Source organism: Antechinus flavipes, chromosome 4 (assembly GCF_016432865.1).
Source record: "Antechinus flavipes isolate AdamAnt ecotype Samford, QLD, Australia chromosome 4, AdamAnt_v2, whole genome shotgun sequence".
In the NCBI taxonomy this organism is placed as follows: Eukaryota; Metazoa; Chordata; class Mammalia; order Dasyuromorphia; family Dasyuridae; genus Antechinus; species Antechinus flavipes.
The window spans coordinates 312,300,823-312,318,409 of NC_067401.1; the positions used below are offsets into that span (position 1 = coordinate 312,300,823).

Below are 17,587 nucleotides of genomic sequence, written 5' to 3' on the forward strand. Positions count from 1 at the left end.
CATAGTTGAGAAATACAAAAATACTGTTTCTAGAAACATTTTGCTGTTATTTAAGAAATGCTATTCTACTGAAATGGATAGCAAGAAATCAGGCATATAAATGTCAAATATTTTCTTTAAATTAAAAAAAAAAGCTTTTGCTCCCAATTTTAAGTGATGTTTCCTTTTAAAAATGACCACAGCAAGTTTTAAGCCTTGTGGCTAGTGATATATGAATCCATGACCAGTCAGAATAATAATGTACTCTCTCTTTTTAGTTTAGATGTATCACTAAATATCCATAAGAACAAAAATTTCAAATAAAACTGTCCTGCTTGCTTAGAACAAGATACTTAGAGGTAGATGCTGTGGGGAGCTATTATTACAGGTTTTGATAGACATGTGGGCCCTCAACAGTTTTGTTTAAAAAAAAAAAGGAAGGCTTAGACATTTTGGGGTTTGGGGACAGCTAGGTCTCTTTTTAGCAGCAGAATTTATACTTCCACTTAGCTATTTTTTCTAGGAAACCTTGCATCTAGTAGTGACTTTGGGAGTGAAAAGGGTCATTCTCTGAGACTCCCTATTGGCACAAAGAGATTCAGCATTTGCAGACACATTCTGAAATGATATGAAAAAGCATAGTGCTTTAAATTAGATTGCAAATGTCTGATACCACTAGGGCCTCTCTCTGGTTAGCCTTTGGGGACATTGATAGACATGGAAATTGCATAAAACTCTGTGGCCTAATATTTTCACTACTTCCACCAGGAGCAAAGAACAATGAAAAAAAAATAAAACTTAGGATGACAAATATGCTTCAGAGAGAACTGAGTTTCTTATTATACTGCGATTTATTAATAACTATTGCTTTGACAGTGAAGAATCTGTTTAAATATCTTATAAAAGGCAATGTCTTTGACATAAATTATTTTTTATCCCCAAAATGACAAATGCAAGAATTTCAATCTTGTTGAAGAGATAGGCAAGCAATTTAAGTTTCAGGGGCAATTGGAAGCAGGAGGGCGGCAAAAGCAGGCACCATCATGCTGGAGAGTGGAAGTTCTATTAAGACTAAGCTGTGGGGTATAGTTGTCAGTGTTATAATAGTATTTGCTAAACAGTTCATTAAGCTGACATTTCCCTGTATTCTTTGGTAGGAGAAGGAAGGGTTTGACATGCACAGCCCTTGACATTTTCCTGGAGGATTAAAGCATTGCATTTCAAGCAGCTCAGTACTCATTAGCCACATGTGGAATTGGGAGCTGCTGCGAGGCTTAGTAAACTTCTAATTTACTCAAATAGTTAGATGTTTATTAAAGACTTTCCAAACTCTGTTCTAATTTACTACATTCTGCCTCGAAAAAGGATTTCCAACTCTATTTGGAAAGAACATTTTGTCATATGAGAGTAGAAATCCATACCCACATACACCCTCATTTAGGGAAATTGAAAATAGCTGCTGATGTTTAAAATTATGAAGTGAGGCACCATGCTCATTTGAGTTCTGAGAAATACCCCTATCATTCTTTTATACAGGTATTTGAATTATCCCCAATCTAATTAGATTAATTAATAGGGATTTTAGAAATAATTACTTTTTTTGAGGAAATGGCATTATCTTAAACATTACATCACGAATCGTTAATATACAAAAATATATAATCACAAATTTATAGTTTAAACATTGAAAAAAATCCTTAGAAAGCTATGTGCATTATCACTCATGCACAAAAGAAGGTAAGCACCTTGAAAACAGAGATTGTTCCCCAGAATCTAGTCCAGGTGTTTAATAAATCCTTGTTGATTGATTTGTATGTATTCCAACCCCCCATTTCTCTTTCTCATGTTGGGCAGAAATTATACTTCAGTTCAGTCCACCTTGCATCTGGTGTTCTACCAGGTTTCAACTCCACAGAACAAGATGTTTTCTGATCTCCTCCACACTACCCAACCCTGTACTTTGCTTTGTCCTTTTTTGTGTTGTCTTCCCATTTAGATTGCAAGGCAGAAACTGTCTTTTTATTAATTATATCCCTAGTATTTAGCACAGTATCTACCATATCAAAAGTGCTTAATAACTTTATTGCATTTTTAGTATAAATATGTTATAGTAAGTTGTGCTATTTAGTATACTATATAGGGCATAGAGCATATATAATATATATTATATATTTTAAATTCATGTTCATGCATTCACTAGCTTTGATTATGATATTTCTCATTGGTTTATAATTATTATGAGGTCATTAAGGCATCTTTGTTTTCTGAAATATTTTAAAATATTCTGTTACATTCATTTGAGAAACAATTAGGTGGCACAGTGGATATAGCAGTAGGCCTTAAGTCAGGCCTTAAACACTTAATAGTTTTGTAATCCTGGACAAGTCATTTAGTATCTTCCTTAGTTTCCTCAACTGTAAAATGGGGACAATATTATATACCTCCCAGGATTATTGTGAGGATCAAATGACATAATACTTGTAAAGTTCTTATTCCCTTCTTTTCCTTCCTTCCACTGAAAAGATATGAAAAAAATTTAAATATCAGAAATATCTTGCTAAGAAATCAGTGTTTTTTCGGCCTTTGCTCAGGTATAAATAAGAAAAACATCATACAAACCCTGTCTTCTATTCCCTCCCACCTGATTCCTTATTCTCAACTCTCCCATATCAAGTTGCAACCAAACATCACCTACCCCTTTCATCCAATTTCATTTTTTTTTTATCAACCTTCCATTCTTCCTTTCCCATGTCCAACATTTTTTAGTATTAACGAAATCTGGATGTCTCCTGATAACAATTTACCAGGTCACTCTTTGCAGTTCTGTTTGTATCTTCACATATTCCTCTTTTCTTATTTGGTTGAGGCAGGAAGGTTGGAAAAATTCTTGTTCCATATTGCCACTGTTTTCTCCATACTTCCATCATTCAGCAACTTCTCCTTCTTTGAGGTTCATGTCAATCATATATACCACCCAAACAAAATCTTGGTAGCCATTTTCTACAGATCTACAGGTCACTCTTTCCTTCTTCAGTGAGTTCAGTACCTAGTTCAGTTTTTCTCTTCTCCTCAACTTCTGTCTTCAATATTTGGGGATTTGTTGACTCTCTTTCAAATTTCCTAATCACTCAGTTATCAACCTACTCACTTCCCATCTCACCTCAGCCACAAACAAAATCATGATTATATTCTTGCAAACACAAATTTAACATGTTCTGTTAAGAATTTTGAAATCCCTTTTTATGATCCATGATTTATTGACTTTCTTTCTCTCTTCCCTTCACTCACCAAACCTACTCTTCACCTATATTTAATGACTTCCAGTCCCTTCACCTATTAATTCTCTCTTGGTCTGTAGGCTCTGCAATGACTATTCACTTTTCTTTTCCCTATCTTGACCCCTTGATGAGCCAATTTAACTCTCTATTGTTCTTCTCATTTGAAACCGTAGTCCCCTGTTCACACTGCCAATTGTGCTCTGGCGAGCTTCAGTCTTGGAGAGCTCCTTCCATCTGCCACCCTTGTTCCTATCCCACTTTCTGAACAGGTTCTTCAAAATCTTTACATCTGTTTTCAAACCTCCTATGACTCCCCATTCCTCATTTCCTCATTTCCTATTTCCTCATCATCTCAACTGAGGATCTTGCATTATATTTTATGGGAAAATTGAGGTCATTCAGAGTGAGTTTTTCTTGATCTCATATCACACTCATATGCATCTTTCCCACTATCTCTTCCTTCACTCCTGGGCTATGTTAATAGCTTTCTGGTGAGTCTGCCTGCCTCATCTCTCTTTACTCTAATTCAGACTCTATTCAGCTGCCAAAGTGATTTTTATTAAAGTGCAGTTCTGATCACGGGATTCCCACCACTATTCATTCAACTCCTATGGGTATCACCTCTTGAATCAAATATAAAATAAATTATCATTCATAGCATTTTGTAACCTAGCTTTCTTCTACATTTCTAGTGTTCTTACACTTACTCCCTGACATATACTCTTCAATACAGTGATACTGGTCTCCATCTATTCTATGAACTAGAAACTCCATTCATATGTCAGCTGGAGCATTTTCTCTGCTTATTTCACATGCCTTCCTCCTCATCTCTACCTGTTGGTTTCCCTGAACTTAAATCACAACTAAAAAACACATGTTCTACAAGAAGTCTTTCCCTGCCACTCTTAATTCTAGTGCATTTCCTGTCTCCTATTTATCTTGTATATAGCCTTTTTTTTTTTTTTCATATTGGTTTTCTTTTTTTCTCCCCCATTAGTTTGTGAGCTCTTTGGGGGCAGGATCTGTCTTTTGTCTTTTTTTTTGTTGTATTCCCAGGGCGTAGCACTTACACTTGGCACCTGACACATACTCGGCATTTAATAAATGTTTATTGATTGTATAGTAAATGCAATGGAAGTTTAGAGAAAGTGTTTCCTCCAAATCTTCAGGCTTCTTTATAAATGTTAATTCTCCTCCCTCTTATCAGTTAATATTATTGAATGCCCAAAAGGTATAGAATACTTTACTAACAACCTTTAGGATTTATTATTTATTCATTATTTTCCTTTAAAATAGCTATATCACAAATTTGTTAATTGGGAAGGCAAATTATTAGGAAATGATAGACTCAAAAGATTAGCTAACCAAAGAATGTTTGTTTCTTTGCTTCTCTATAGCCATGACTTTTTCAATTAAGTTGAGTCATCTATCAAATCAAATGTAGCTTCTTGTGTCAGTAAATATAAAATCATGTTGCCTGTGTTATTCCCTTTACATAGAATGCCTCCTCATCTCTACTCATAGAAACCTTGTTATCCTTTAATCAGCTCAAATGTGACCTCTTCCATTAATCCCTACAGGATTTTTTTGAGGACCCCAACTTCTTGTGATTTCTTTAACTTCTGAATCTTTTTAAATTGTTTATTTTATATTATCATTTGTGTTATTATTGGAGTGAAAGTTGCTTCTGAATAAACTGCATTTTATGTATCTTTATTCTTCTATGTAAGTACAGTGCTTACACATAATAGATATGCAACAAATGTTTATTGAATTTAATTCTATTGAAGATATATTTTTTAGTCAAAACCATTTGCCTTTTAACCATACTCTGCTCAAAGAAGACAGGGTGATGTTCAAGAAAACTAACACCATTTATGATTAAGTATTGAGTTCAACTTTCTGCAATTAGCCTTATTCTAGCAGGTTATATTTTTGGACAAAATGGACCATAGTTGGAAAGAAAAATAGATGAAATTTTATTTAATTAATGTCATTTCATTTCATATTGATTTGTGACTCTTTATTTTGTCCTCATGATGACCCACAATCCCTCTTCCCTGTTCAACTTTTTCACTAAATTGACTTTTTTTAAAATAACTTTTTATTGACAGAACCCATGCCAGGGTAATTTTTTACAGCATTATCCCTTGCATTCACTTCTGTTCTGATTTTTCCCCTCCTCCTTCCACTCCCTCCCCCAGATAGCAAGCAGTCCTTTACATGTTAAGTAGGTTACAGTATAGCCTAGATACAATATATGTGTGCAGAACCGAACAGTTCTCTTATTGCACACGGAGAATTGGATTCAGAAGGTATAAATAACCCGGGAAGAAAAACAAAAATGCAAGCAGTTTATATTCATTTCCCAATGTTCTTTCTTTGCGTGTAGCTGCTTCTGTCCATCCTTGATCAATTGAAACTGAATTAGCTCTCTTTATCGAAGAGATCCACTTCCATCAGAATACATCCTCATACAGTATCGTTGTTGAGGTATATAATGATCTCCTGGTTCTGCTCATTTCACTTAGCATCAGTTCATGTAAGTCTCTCCAAGCCTCTCTTTATTCATCCTGCTGGTCATTTCTTACAGAACAATAATATTCCATAACATTCATATACCACAATTTACTCAACCATTCTCTAATTGATGGGCATCCATTCATTTTCCAGTTTCTAGCCACTACAAACAGGGTTGCCACAAACATTTTGGCACATACAGGTCCCTTTCCCTTCTTTAGTATCTCTTTGGGGTATAAGCCCAGTAGAAGCACTGCTGGATCGAAGGGTATGCACAGTTTGATAATTTTTTGAGCATAGTTAAATTGACTTGTTTTTAAAAATTAAATTGGATTTGGAAGAATTTTATAGAAAAACCTATCGAAAACCATTAAAAAGCATAAAACTTTCTAAATGAAAGTACTATTTTAATCATTTATTTGGATATTTGTCTATATAATGCCAGCCATAGATTCCTTGATTTCTTGAACTTTTAATTGATTTTATTTTCTATTTCCAATATTAATGTTTGTCACTGCCTAAGTATGGTCTAAATAATATTCCTAAAGATGTGTTTATCTGCTTTATTTCTCAGCAACATGATAACTTCATTGTCCCTTATAGAAATACACTGACTTTTCATCAAACTTTGCTTTCATGTTTTCATAATTTGGAGATAAGACTACTTCCTTTAAAGAGTTCTGCAATACTTCCATGATAGCAAAACATTCAATAATGTTTTTAGCAAATAATTCCTCTTTTCTTTTAATTCATATAGAGGTCATTTTGCTCCACAGAGAAATATAAAAACTTGATTATTCTCTACAGTATTCATATAACTCTGATTTCTTATCATAGAAACCAGTTTTCATATGACTGATTATCCATGTGTGTTTCAAATTTTCATGAATATGTTTCACCCTAAGTTTTGCATTTAAGCCTATTATTTTGGAAATAAGGCAGAGAATTAGAAACAAAATTCTGTCTTAATCATTTTCTAAGCTTTGTGTGATAGAACAAATTGAGATTTTTTTTCCTTAAAATGTATTGAGACCATCTTCAATATTGGTTGGCTGAGGGGACAAATGGCTCAGGCTTTTAACTTTACTCCCAGGTCACCTGAATATAAAACTACAACAGAGAATTCCAAGGTTCTTCTAATACTTGGCTGTGGATCACAGTAGGCAAATAAGACAAAAGGTCTTTCCTTGTTGAATCAACTTTGTCTTTAATGTTACTGCTTCTGCTCTTACTATTGCTAAATAAATCTTTTGTTAACTATTAAATTACCTATGAGTGTTTTATTTTATTGTGATATCACTCTGAAACAATTAGATCTGAGTCAGGGCCAGCCCAGAACACCTTTTAAATAGGATAAAATAATTTCTTAATTCTGTTCCTTTCTGTGCATGAGAGTAGAGTAGCATGAACTTGATAGGATCATTAGTCTAGAGAGTATTTTAAAAGGTTTTGTAATCTGTCTTTTTAAATCTGGGGTTTTTAATAAAATATTTATAATTTAAATGTCAATGCAAATTATGGTTTGAGAATTTCAGAAATCAGATAAAACTTGATGAAATCAATCCATTTTCTTATCAGGAAACTAATACATTCAATAGTTAAAAAACAAAAACAAAACTACCATAAAAACCAAATCCTAACTTCTCATCTCATATTGGAAATCATCCTCCATTTTACATGAGCTGTTAAGCAAATACTCAAAATATTTGCTGTTTTCTAACAAATTTAACTATTAGAGATTATGCTACTACATCCACATTAACATTTCTCTAATCTTCTATCCTGACTAATAATGATCAACTAGTTCACTTGTCTTAAACAACCAGAATGTTCAATTTCTTTTTTTAAAACTGTTCAATAGAAAAAGATATACATTCAACAACTTCTATTGTTGAATAATTGTGCCTGATCAATTTACCTATTAATATCAGAGCTGTGTGGCCATTCTCACATCATCAGGGCATTATCTGTGTTTGCTTCTTTTCTTTTTCTCCTCTGGATTCAGCACAATGCCTTGCTCTTTCCCTTAGTGCTTAACAAATATTTATTGATTGATTGCTTACCTTAGTTGACTAATGTCAATTCAATTTGTAAATGATTCCTACACCTCCCTAGTCTTTCTTCCAGGCTTGCATAGCACTAGGGGCTTCAGATAACCTGTCAAAGGAATATAATAGTGCCCTAGACAGCATTGTACCATCCAAAATCTGGTTATTTGTAGCATCAGCTATTTATAAGCTTTCTTGTTTAAAGAAATATGGAGGCACAGAGGATTGCCTTCTGGATCTACAAAGTCTCCTCCTAAAAAGCCTGATTTATTTAACTTGTCTACACTAAGAAATGTCGCATTGTGTGGGAGGATATAGTTTAAAGTCTTTTTTTGTGCCTAACTTTTTTCCATGTCAGTGATTTGGGCATGAAAGAATTGATTTCATATGTTTCACTTTATTTGTATGCAGAGAATTTTTTAAAGCAGGGGAAAATTTGTTTTAATCTTTAAAAAATAGATAAACATAGACCAAATTGTGTGGTTGGAACACAGTTTCCTGTGACAGCATGAACACACACCCACCAATATGTTTGTAAGTGGGAGTAGAGAAGGAAGTTACTGGGCCACCAGAGTTTTCCCAGGGCCTCACAGCAAGATAGTGATAGAATTAGGAATTGAAACTTTTCATCTTTCATGAAAACAGACACCCCCCAGGTGTCACCCCTTAGGAAATCAGGAAGTCTACTAAATCACCCGATGGCATCAGAATTACACAGTTTTGTGCCAATGAAAATAACCTATCCAATATGGCAATTTATTTTAAAGGAAAGTGAGCACTTAAAAAAAAAAAAAAGGAAAAGGGAAAAAAATTCTGCAAACAACATGGCCAAACAGCTGGGTGGTTTTATATCCCAGAAACAGCTTGGGACTAACTACACTCAGAAGATCGCTTGGCAGCCTAACTCCCTGCAAATACCAAAGCTGTGAGGAGGAAAAATGTTCTTTTGCTGAATCCTTTAAGTAGCTATCATATGGTTTATTAACTTAAATGAGAACATGTGCACCATTTAAAAAGAAAAGAGCCTGATTGTTTAAATGCGAAACTCACTGATTCCATGTACAGCACAAGTATATTTCATCATAGTAGCACACCAGACAAGCTAATGTCTTTAGAAAGTTCCAATTGGAGCATTAGAAACTTTTCTTTCTTCTTTTAACTGGTATTCTTTCGGTGATGTTAAAGTATATCAAATTATGAATGAAGTGTTGTCAGGCTGCCTAATTAATTATCAGGACCAATTCTTCTTTTACACTAGCTACACTGTTGAATTCCAAAGTTAAATCTAGTTTAGCTATAATACAAGGATCAACTTTATATTTAGATTGATCACTTTTGGTAGGGAAGAGTGGGAAGAAATGAGATCTGAGCTCTTAAAAGCATAAAGAGCTCCTAGTATGGAAACTCCATCCCTTAATGCAACTTTTAATCTTAGCTATCTGATGGCACTGTGAGATTGTTATATCAGTATATGTCAGAAGCAGGATTTGAAATCACGTCTTCTACACCATGCCAGCTAGGTGGTGTAAAGCTTTTAAAAATTTTTTTCCACTTATGATCCCTTTTTACCCCAAAAAAATTTTACATGGGGGCAGCTAGATGGCTCAGTGGATAGAGCACCAGCCCTGAAGTCAGGAGGACCTGAGTTCAAATCCAGCCCCAGACACTTAACACTTCCTAGGTGTGTGACCCTGGGCAAGTCACTTAACCCCAATTGCCTCAGGGGGAAAAATTAGATGACTCTAGGTACATAGGTATATAAAATAGGTATACCAATCAAAGTTTTACTGCTAACGAAACATAATTTCATGACTCCCACATTCAGTTATAAAATCACATATGGGACAACCTACAGTTTAAGAAGCTGGGGGAAAGAGCACCAGACTTGAAGTTAGAAAGACCTGAGTTCAAAAATCCAGCCTCAGATGCTTTCCAGCTATGTGACTTTGGGCAAGTCATTTAAACCATTTAACTCAGCCTCCTCATCTGTAAAAAGATACTGCAGGAAGAAATGCGAACAACTCCAATACCTCTGTCAAGAAATCCCCACATGGGGTCATAAAGAGTCAAACATGACTGAAAAATGACTGAACGGCAATAAAAACTTCCATGCTTCAAGGCCGGTGTCTATTTACTATGAGAGGATAACTCAAGAATTGTTGTTGTTGTTGGTTAAATAGGTTCCTTAAAAAATTCATGAGATTTATGGCCTCTAGACTTCTCCCTCTGGAACGAAAAAAGGATAATCACACTTTTCATTTTCCTCATAGAGAATGTGTGAGTCTTTATTGAAAATAATTTTGACTCTGGGTACCATAAATAGGTTAAAACAATGCACATATATGACATAGGAAAGACAAGGATATATGTAGGGAAAAAGAAACAAAAAAGAAAGGGCAGGGAAGAAAAATATGTAAGGAAGAGGGAAGAGACAAGGTGGGGGAAGATTCATAGAGTTATTTATGAGTGATGTACGGTAGTACATCTATTAAACTGGAGATATTATCTACAAGGAACATTATATAAAGAGAAAAATGCACGATTTTGAATTAAAGAAACATATTTTGAATCCAAGACTTGGCATCTTATAAGATATCTTAAAGTTTCTACTGAATCACCCAGTGGCATTTACAAAGCTATTACATTGTGTCAATAAAAATATACTGTTATGCCAATTTATTATGGTGGTGGTGGTGTTTGTTTGATTTTTTTCCCCTTTCTCATATTTTTTTTCCCTTTTGATCTTATTTTTATTCTACAGTATGATGAATGTGGAAATATATTTAGAAGAATTGCCCATTTAATCAACATAAGATTTCTTGCTGTCTTGGGGAGGAGGAAGAGGGGAAGAGGAAGAAAAATTAATAACACAAAGTTTTGCAGAGATGAAGTTGAAAACTATCTTTGCATGTATTTGGAAAAATAAAATATTATTTAAAAAAAGAAAGAAAAGAAAAAACCTGATTTGTGAAAGAAATACAAGCCATTTAAGCTCTCTAAGCCTCACTAGCCATAAAATTAGTGTCAGTTTATGTGATTGTTTTAGGTCTTTTCCAGATCCAAATTCAAAGTCCTATTCTAAGTCTTGTTCATACATGATGTAAATCCACTTTTTTATGAAGACCACAATTATCTGTGCTAATAGTATAAATATTTCTTATGGCATATTGGCAATGCCTTAGATTAATTCTAACAAGACTAAAATAAAAGGTAAATTATTTATATAATTAACTTATATAACTAAATTTTCCCTGCACTCATGGAAAACTTTTGTGTGTACTAATTTCCTTTTTTTTTTTTCCTGAGGCAATTGGGGTTAAATTACTTGCCCAGGGTCATACACCAAGGAAGTGTTATGTGTCTGAGGATGGATTTGAACTCAGGTCCTCCTGACTTCAGGGCTGGTGCTCTATCCACTGATCCTCCTAGATGTCCTCTAATTTCCCTTTTTTAAGGAATCAATTTTATAATTTCAAAAAAAAAAAAGAAAAGTATTTCTGTAAAAAAAATATATATATTATGAAAGGATGTGACATGTTATTTTATTGTTATGTCCCTCTTGTAAATGAACATTTTGATACCTAAAAGGAATAAAAAAAACCCTTTATTTTATCATAACCTACTAATAAGTATATAAAAAGAAACACATCTTGGATAAAATTCAGAGTTTGGAACAGGGACTGATCTATGCTATTAATATAAAGACAATTTTTAGATAATAAGATCTGCTAATATGAGAGCAGGTTTGGATGAGTGAGCCAAACCAGAGATTGAAAAGGGTCACAGAAGTGAATGTTATAGGACAGAGTGAGGGTTCATGCCCAAGGCATTTGTGCCCCACAAATTGAACAGCTTACATATAATCAGTGAGATATTTCTGATTTGGAAAGCCTGGGATTTTAGCAAGTAAAGCAGCGTATAAGACAATGGCTAGAGCTTCCTTTATATCAAGAAGAAATATGGTTCAAGTATTGACTGACATTTACTGGTTATTTTTTTAAATATCTCATTCATCTCTCTAAGACTATAAAGTGCCAATGAAATTACTCCAGAATTTTTTTAATTCTGTATTTTTACATGTAGGTAAATTATAATGTATATGCATATATATATGTAGTATATTTTATGTATTTGCTTTGTATCGTCATGAGTAAATGTGGCTTCAAGATATATAGTTGTACTTAATTTTTAATGAAATTTCAATTAGCTAAAATCTTTCACTTCTTATCATAAAGTATTTAGTGGTAATTTTATGAGATCAAAATTATTAGTTGATCTCAGAACTCTATTTCTCCTAAGAATGAAATAGTTATTGGCAGTATGTAAAATAATCTCTGGGAATTTTTTAATGTAGTGTATTAGGAACAGAAAAATGTACATTATTGTCTCTCCTGTCAAAAATATAAATAACATCATGACATGCAAATGTTGATGAAAATATCTGTGTGTGACCAATATTCTCTTCCATGCTAGTTACACATAATCTGTCCTTTGGGTAGTTATAGCTACATTTACTGCCTTCAGGGCTTATTGCCCCTTGAAGTCTTGTCTCTTAACCTTACAATCATCATGGTAGTTTGATTCAAAATTATCCACTCAGCTCTGATATCTTCATACCGGTAGGGTTTATGTTGCTTTTTTTTCCTAACCTTCAGCAGCAAAGTAAAATCAAGATTTTGAAACATGCTTAGCATATCCCTGTAACATTTCTTCCCAATTTATCCATGTTTGTCCTCTTGAATTGATACTTATTTTCTACATGTTTCTAGAATAGTAAAGCAAATCATGAACTTATATTTCTAAACATTGATGAGAAAACACTTTTTTTTTTGGTTTCCTGTGGTCTTATGCCTTAGCTCCTTTGCCATTTTTAAGCTATCTTTACAATTAGGTGTTATTTATTTCAGGACTATAGTGTTTCGTGCTATTATGCATTTTGCACTGCAAAGGGTTTTCTTATCTAAAAGACTAAATTCTCATTTTTGTACTATCAAAAAATTCCCTGCAGAAGTTGATAGCTGAAGTAAGGGAGCTGTTAAGGATTTAAAACTCTGCTTAAAATATTGTGCATACATATATCTTCTTAAAGAGAATGATTTACCAATCAATAAGCATTTATTAAGTACCTATATGTCCATTACTGTATCTATCATATTAGGCAATGTAATGCAGCAATGAAATATCCCCTTCCATTCAGAAGCTTATATACTATTGAGTTATTTTATTAATTTAGGATTGAAGGAAAAACAATGGAATCAGATAAAGCTTCCTCTATGAGGTGGAATTGGATTTTAGTCATGAGTCCCATGTATAGAAGGGCACAGATATAGGAAGTAGAATGTCTTGTGGGAGGAATAGCCTGTAGATGCTAAAAGGGTGTAATGTCTAATAAATCTGGAAAGGTAGGTTGAAGGCAAATTATAAAAACTTTTAAAATACCAAAAAGAGGAATTTTTGTTTGATCTTAAACATAATATAAGAAGTAACTGATGTTTATAGATCAGGGATGTATTATGATTCCTGTGTTTCAGAAACAAGACTCTAATAGCTAAAAAGGGAGAATGGTTTGGGCAAAAAGTGACTAGAGGCAGTGAAACCAATTTGGAAAAACAACCTAGCTGAGAGAAGTTTGTCCAAAACTGGTTCATCTTTCCTTTATACCACCTAGAGGAGGACTCCTTGCCCTCCATTCCCATTTACAGAACATCCTCTCTCAATTACCCAGAAACCACCACTTCCCCTTTAAAGTTCATTTGATTCTTCCTAAATCTTTGTTCTTGTCATTTGTGGACCTCTAGGGCAGTCTCTTTCCTCTTCCATAAATGCAGTACCCATTAAATTCACTACCTGGCTTTGGTCTTCTTGACCTCAAGCACCAATCCCTTTAAACATCATGCTTTATAATCTCACCTCACTACACCCCTGTTGGCCAATGCTTCATCCCCTGGATACTAGAATCCATAATTATGAATACGCCTGCCTTCCCTGACAATTTCAGGCTTATAGGCTTTATTTTATTCCCTCCTGCTTGCTCTCCAAATACACAAAGGGAAAGATTTCAGTGAAGCAACAGAGTAAGAGAATACATTCTTTGGAGGTCATTTGTTCAGAGGACTGTTTGGTAGTTCAGAGCATATCAAAAAGTCCTCCAAATTGATAGGGTGCAATTTTCCAAGGCAGCTGTTCTTTTTGACTTTAGGAACACTTTACACTCTTTAATTTTTTAAAAATTTTTTTTAATTTAAATTTTATTTTATTTAATAATAACTTTGTATTGACAGAATCCATGCCAGGGTAATTTTTTACAACATTATCCCTTGCACTCGCTTATGTTTCGTTTTTTTCCTCTCCCTCCCTTCACCCCCCCCCCAAGATGGCAAGCAGTCCTATATATGTTAAGTATGTTGCAGTATATCCTAGATATAATACATATTTGCAGAACCGAACAGTTCTCCTGTTGCATAGGGAGAATTGGATTCAGAAGGTAAAAATAACTCGGGAAGAAAATCAAAAATGCAAATAGTTCACATTCGTTTCCCAGTGTTCCTTCTCTGGGTGTAGCTGTCTCTGTCCATCATTTATCCATTGAAACTCAGGTCTCTTTGTCATAGAAATCCACTTCCATCAGAATACATCCTCATACAATATCGTTGTCGAAGTGTATAATGATCTCCTGGTTCTGCTCATCTCACTTAGCATCAGTCCATGTAGGTCTCTCCAAGCCTCTCTGTATTCATCCTGCTGGTCATTCCTTACAGAGCAATAATATTCCATAACATTCATATACCACAATTTACCCAGCCATTCTCCAATTGATGGGCATCCATTCACTTTCCAGTTTCTAGCCACTACAAACAGGGCTGCTACAAACATTTTGGCACATACAGGTCCCTTTCCCTTCTTTAGCACCTCTTTGGGATATAAGCCCGATAGAAACACTGCTGGATCAAAGGGTATGCACAGTTTGATAACTTTTTGGGCATAATTCCAGATTGCTCTCCAGAATGGTTGGATTCGTTCACAACTCCACCAACAATGCATCAGTGTCCCTGTTTTCCCGCATCCCCTCCAACATTCATCATTATTTTTTCCTGTCATCTTAGCCAATCTGACAGGTGAACACTTTACACTCTTAAAACTTATTGAAGACCCCAAATAGTTTGGTTGAATATTGTAATTGTCAGTATTTACCACAGTAAAATTAAAACATAATTTAAAAAATACTTATTCACTTAAAAGTAATATGCCTACTATGTATTAACATTATATATTATTAAAAAACCATATTTTTCAAAACAAAAAAAAAGAAAAATATCATTACTTTACAGATGATTACTAATGTTTTAAGGTGAACTTAATTGAAGGCATCTAGATTCTCATATTTGCTTCAGCATGCAATTTGATAATATTATTTTGGTTGAAGTTTTTTAAAAAATATAGCCTCACAAATATGTAATTAAAGAAGGAATAATATTTTAATAGGCAAATGATGTTTAATATTTTGTGAAAATTATATTGAACTTCTGAAAGAGAAGACTCTGTTCCAAGATTAAATTCTAAGTAAAATTTGACTTTTTGGGGGAGGAAGTGGATTTGTTGATTCATAGAAAAGCAAATGTAAAATAGTGTCTACCTCAGGTTAGAAAAAATTATAATCTCAGTGAAGAATTTTTTTTTATATTTTCAATCAACAATATTGAGTATAATTCAGAATTTTATTTCTCATCCAGCTTTACTTTTTTTCTATTTTAACTATTAGACTTTCATGAGTTGTTTCTTTTTTTGCTACTTTTATTATAAACCTTTATATGGTATGTCACCTATATTATTAGTGTGAACCAAACTATTTAATATTGTTAATAAATGTACATGTGTATGTATATAGGAAGGTACGATCATAAACCTAGAGCTGCAAGGCATACCAGAGGCTATTTTGAACAACTTCCTTATCTTGTTATGTGCACATATATAGTTCATATCTGTTATATTCATTAGAATATAAGCTCCTTGAGGTCAATGAATGCTTTTACTTTTTCTTTAAATTACCAAAACATAGTAAAGTGGTGATCACACAACAAAATTAATAAATTTTTGTAGATAGATACACAAATAGATAGATATCTCTACTAAGATACATAGAAATATCCTAATGGATGTACTGGATAATGTGGATATAGAATAAATATACATACAGTCCCATATAAAAGAAGAAGTTGGATTAATGACTCTGATATTCTATCTCTAGAGATATCTATTTGTGTTTTTACACGTGTTTGTATATATAAACATACATAAATACATTATATATATATGTATATGTGGAGAGAAAGACAGACAAGCATTTATTAATGTCTTTGCTTAAGTGTGTATGTATGTAAACCAGGTATCCCAAAAGTCTTGATGTTGTTTTAAGTTTCAAAGATATTAATCATTTTAATAGTTTTAAATTGAACTGGATTTTAGGATATCTTGTATACAGATATTTCTAACTGTGCACCTCAGTCATCATTGACATCCCTTTATATATACAACCAAACTGACTAATTTTATATTTTCTGTCCTATTTAGATCCACATATCTCTAATCAATGGAAGACCCAGTGCCGATGATCCTTCCCCAGAACTTCTAGAATTCACCTCTGCCCGCTATATCCGCCTGAGATTTCAGAGGATCCGAACACTGAATGCAGATCTGATGATGTTTGCTCACAAAGACCCCAGGGAAATCGACCCCATTGTTACAAGAAGGGTAAGTTATAGTACATTTTTACTATACAGAAGACCTATGTCTTTTGTTCCTTATAAGCTTGGGCATGAAGAATGACTTCTCCTTCCTTTCCTACCTCTTTATACCATGCCTTTCACCAGGTGTGTACAGAAAGCTATTGCTGGGTGACAGGTAGCCAATGGGACATAAACTCACTCACCTCATAAGTTGTTTTACTTTTCTTCCCAAGAAATATAAGATATTTATATTGGCTTCCCAACAATTCTTGAAGTCCAAGAAGCCAACCAATGTGCAGCCTCCTAAGGGTGAATATTTTGGGGATTAGGAAATAAATGAGCAGCAGAGTGGATGTCAATTGTTACTTTGTTTCATCCTCGTGCCACCCCCATGTTATTCACTGATTCATTTAACCTTCCTTACATAATATCAACACAGCAGATATTTTATTACCAAAAAGCTCAATTGCAGTTATCAAATGTGAAATTTCAGCTGAAAAGAAAATCACACAATGCACTACTGATCATATCTGCACTATTAACAGTTACATGTATTTCAATGATGCTAAAATGTTATATGGGAAAGACCATAGGAATTTAGGGAGGGAAAAACAATGTTAAAGTAATCATTTGCTCCTTTAGCTTTGTAGGAGGGAAAATCCTTGTAAGATTCCTGGGACAAAAAGTTAGATGTAAAATGGTGTAGCCAAGATCAGACTAGTTCAGAGAGAAACCTGGGCAAATTCTCTCACAAGACCAGAATGTAGAATGGTTAGTAATCACCAGGATCTTGTTTTTCACTGCCTTCATTTCCACATGTTCTTTGCTCTTGTCTTATTGAATTGGATTGAATAGAAAAATGTTTTTCAAGTCCATAAGATTTAGAATGGTCAAGTTCTAAAGGACTGTTGAATCTCTTCATTTCAAAGATGTTTTCCTATTTTTGTCTTTATAGTAGCAAAGCCCAATATAACATCTTATGTATAATAGAAACTTAATGTTGAATTAAATTGAATTAAATATGCCAAATGAGGAATAA

General features: G+C 33.8%; 1 protein-coding gene across 1 annotated transcript in view; it reads left to right on the top strand.

The window, feature by feature from the left end:
• The window catches only part of LAMA2 (laminin subunit alpha 2), a 770,763-nt gene that overhangs the window by 303,434 nt on the left and 449,742 nt on the right, over positions 1-17,587 (top strand). The window contains exon 5 of the mRNA XM_051997719.1: positions 16,394-16,573. Coding sequence (XP_051853679.1) covers positions 16,394-16,573 — 180 coding nt within the window. The remainder of the gene's footprint in view (positions 1-16,393; positions 16,574-17,587) is intronic.